The sequence below is a fragment of the Galeopterus variegatus genome, unplaced genomic scaffold (assembly GCF_000696425.1).
Source record: "Galeopterus variegatus unplaced genomic scaffold, G_variegatus-3.0.2 Scaffold50587, whole genome shotgun sequence".
Taxonomy (NCBI): domain Eukaryota; kingdom Metazoa; phylum Chordata; class Mammalia; order Dermoptera; family Cynocephalidae; genus Galeopterus; species Galeopterus variegatus.
This window is the reverse complement of record NW_007776698.1, coordinates 1-1176: the sequence shown is the minus strand read 5'-3', so window position 1 is coordinate 1176 and position 1176 is coordinate 1. Positions and strand designations below refer to the sequence as shown.

Here is a 1176-nt window from a genome sequence, read left to right as displayed (position 1 = left end):
AAAATGAAGTAAGGTTTCCATTATTAGACACTAGTTGCTTTAGATGTCTTTTAGAGGCTTATAGGTTTTTTAAGCCTTAAAATGTAGGGTTTTTTAAAGAAATGTGAATACTTTTTTCTTTTGGTCTGTCAAAAGTCTGTGTAGGCATCAGACTAAATTTTAGAGAGGATAGGAAATTAACTCTGCAGTATATGCATATCGTCATGGGGAAAATATTGGATCCCAATCACCCAGTCTGCTTCCAGCCTCCAACTTGGGCTTTCTCAGTAACAGTTGTAGACTTGCTTAAGAGAAAGCAGACAGTACCTTTCTCCTCAGGGGGCAAGACTTTAGTGGTGGGAAGGGTAGTTTATTGTCTTGGATTAGCTGGGTCCTTGTGGATCCAAGTTCTACCTTTTCATGTTCACCTGGTCCTTCATGGTCAAGGGTGTGGAAAAACATCCAAGGCGCCACCTGCAACGTATTTTGTGGCACACAGCAGGATTTGATGTGCAGGTGACTTGAAGCACAATGGGATTTTGTGGTTTCAGAACAAAACATTCTCTAAAGTATGGTTATAACAAAGGAAGCCAGTGAAGCAAGGCAAATTATTGTTGGGAAAGAAACAGGTATATATAAATGTGTTGTCATGAAATCATGCAGTCCGCAAGTAAAATTACTTCTGCAGACTTGGATTGGGTGTTCTGTTTTGTTTTGTTACTCCTAATTTTCTTGCTCTGCATTAATAAATCCACACTGTTCCATTCTTCTGATCCTATGTTATCAATCTCTTTGTTCCTTGGTTTTCATTTCTCTAGACCCCGGGATCACCTTCTGATTCTTCCACGCTCTCTGGCTCCTTAGACTACAGTTACTCACCGGCTCAGCTGCCTTCATATGCTCTGGAGAATTACAATTCTCCCCCTTCTCTGGACAGCAGAAACTGTGGCTACCCCCCAGAAGACTACTCCTGCCATCTCTTGCCCTCGCACGCCCAGTACAACTGTTTCTCCTCGGCCACTGCCTCCGTCTGCTACTGTGCATCCTGCGAGGCAGAGCACTTAGATACCCTCAGAACGTCAGAGTACTTTTCCTATCCAAGTGTGGACTGTGTGGACTTTGCCCCCTCAGCAGCAGCCACCAGTGATTTCTATAGGAGGGAAACAAACTGCGACATCTGCTATAGTTAATAGAAAT

The 1176-nt window shown here is 43.1% G+C and overlaps 1 protein-coding gene across 1 annotated transcript; it reads left to right on the top strand.

Annotated features, from left to right (window-relative positions):
* Positions 1–797: 797 nt before the first annotated feature.
* Positions 798–1170, top strand: LOC103584337 (colorectal cancer-associated protein 2-like; the record flags this gene model as incomplete). The annotated part of the gene is made up of 1 exon (XM_008565386.1): positions 798–1170. A coding segment is annotated over one exon (372 nt), but the record flags the coding sequence as incomplete, so codon positions are not given.
* Between the last annotated feature and the right edge of the window lie 6 nt (positions 1171–1176).